Genomic DNA, 1,696 nt, shown 5'->3' with positions numbered 1-1,696 from the left:
CACTGGGCTTCTTTCAGTTTCCATCCACCAAATCCACTCACAAGGCTTTGGTTGGCCTGAAGCTATAGTAAAAGACACTTGCCTAAGGTGCCACACAGTAGGACTGAACCCGGAACCATGCGGTTGGTAAGCAAACTACTTACTACACAGCCACTCCTGTGAAAATTGTTATATAATGGATGAGATTATCACACTGACTGTTGGGAGATATAATAAAGTGAAAGAAAGTACTCAGTGCCATTGAGTGCAGTGGAATAATATTTTATTCCGAGATGAGTTTATATGAGTCACTAAATTACTACTCAGAGTTTCTCATTCTCAATTATCTCAGACACTTGAGTATCCGAGACAAGAATCTCCGATTAGCAACTCGTACAGATACAGCATTTTGACAGACCTTTGGCTATGCAGACGAGACGATACAGAGTAGAGACCGTTCTAAAGCACACAACACAACACAAACACAACACTTATGTTGCTATAGTGATGATGATGATGATAATGATGATATCAATGATGATGATGATGATGATGATGATGATGATGATGATGATGATGACGATAATGACGACGACGATAATGATGACGATGATGTTGGCAGCTCCAATTACAATGTACAAAACACTGATATGTTTACAGTAACTCCGGTTTGAAGATAATTGCTTTAAAATTGTATTGAGTAATTAATAGTGGTGTTGGTGATAGAAGTGGGAGTGGTAGTCATAATGGTGGTGTGTAACGGTGATACTATCGCTGGTGAAGCTGATGCCATTGACGATAGTGGCGGCGGCAGCAGCAGTGGTGGTGGTAGTGTTGATGGTGAGGGAAAGAGAACTCTGTGTAGATAGTGGTAATTAATTTTATTGTCTGTGAGTGTGCTTTAATGATTATTGGCAGGTGGTGATGGAGATGGCGGTCATGGTAGTATTGGCGGTGTAGGCAGTGCTTGTGGTGTTGGTGGTGATGGTGGTATTGGTAGTGTTGGTGGTGAGGCTGGTGTTAATGGTAGCTTTTCCAAATAGTGTAGGTCTTAGTGTTGAAAGTAAGAGCAGTGGTCTTGGGGCTCTTTTATTTGTATTTATTGTGTATGCATATGTGTATGTGTGTGTGCACGTATGGTGATGGTAGGGGAGTGGAAGTGAGGGTGGATGTGGTGGGGGTGATGATGGTGGTAGTAACAGTGTCAGTGGTGGTGATTGTGGTGGCAGTGTGATGGTGGTGGTGATGAGGTTAGTAATGGTAGTGATGGTGGTGGTGATGATGGTGGTCGTGGTTGTGGTAGTGGTGGAGGTGCTATTAATGGTACTTATTTCAGACAGCGTAAGTGGTGATGTTAGTAGTAGGAAGAGTTGTCCTGGTGTTCTTTTATTTACTCATTCTTTTATTGTGTGTATGTGTGTGTGTGTGTGTGTGTGAGAGAGAGAGAGAGAGAAATCAGTGAAGATGAAGTTTGTAGTGAGAAATCAAATCACTGATGGTGAAAGATTAACTTCTCTTTCAACCTACCGTCTCTATCTTTCTGTACTCTTCCCCTTCCCTCCAGCATATATGTGTGTATATATATGTATATATATACATACATACATACATACATACATATATTTATGTATATATATCTATCTATATATATCTATCTATCTATCTATATATATATCTATCTATATATCTATCTATCTATCTATATATATATATATAT

The 1,696-nt window shown here is 39.8% G+C and overlaps 2 protein-coding genes across 2 annotated transcripts in view; both read left to right on the top strand.

The window, feature by feature from the left end:
* The window catches only part of LOC106873181 (basic helix-loop-helix ARNT-like protein 1), a 789,862-nt gene that overhangs the window by 174,561 nt on the left and 613,605 nt on the right, over nucleotides 1–1,696 (top strand). The gene's annotated exons all lie outside the window — the stretch shown is intronic.
* Nucleotides 726–1,696, top strand: part of LOC106883117 (keratin, type II cytoskeletal 1-like) — a 4,041-nt gene continuing 3,070 nt past the window's right edge. The window contains exons 1-2 of the mRNA XM_014934012.1: nucleotides 726–819; nucleotides 898–992. Of these exons, the coding sequence (XP_014789498.1) occupies nucleotides 726–819; nucleotides 898–992 (189 nt within the window). The remainder of the gene's footprint in view (nucleotides 820–897; nucleotides 993–1,696) is intronic.

The sequence above is a fragment of the Octopus bimaculoides genome, chromosome 7 (genome assembly GCF_001194135.2).
Source record: "Octopus bimaculoides isolate UCB-OBI-ISO-001 chromosome 7, ASM119413v2, whole genome shotgun sequence".
In the NCBI taxonomy this organism is placed as follows: Eukaryota; Metazoa; Mollusca; class Cephalopoda; order Octopoda; family Octopodidae; genus Octopus; species Octopus bimaculoides.
Note: the sequence above shows the minus strand (reverse complement) of the source record. Positions and strands in the feature narration are given on the sequence as shown.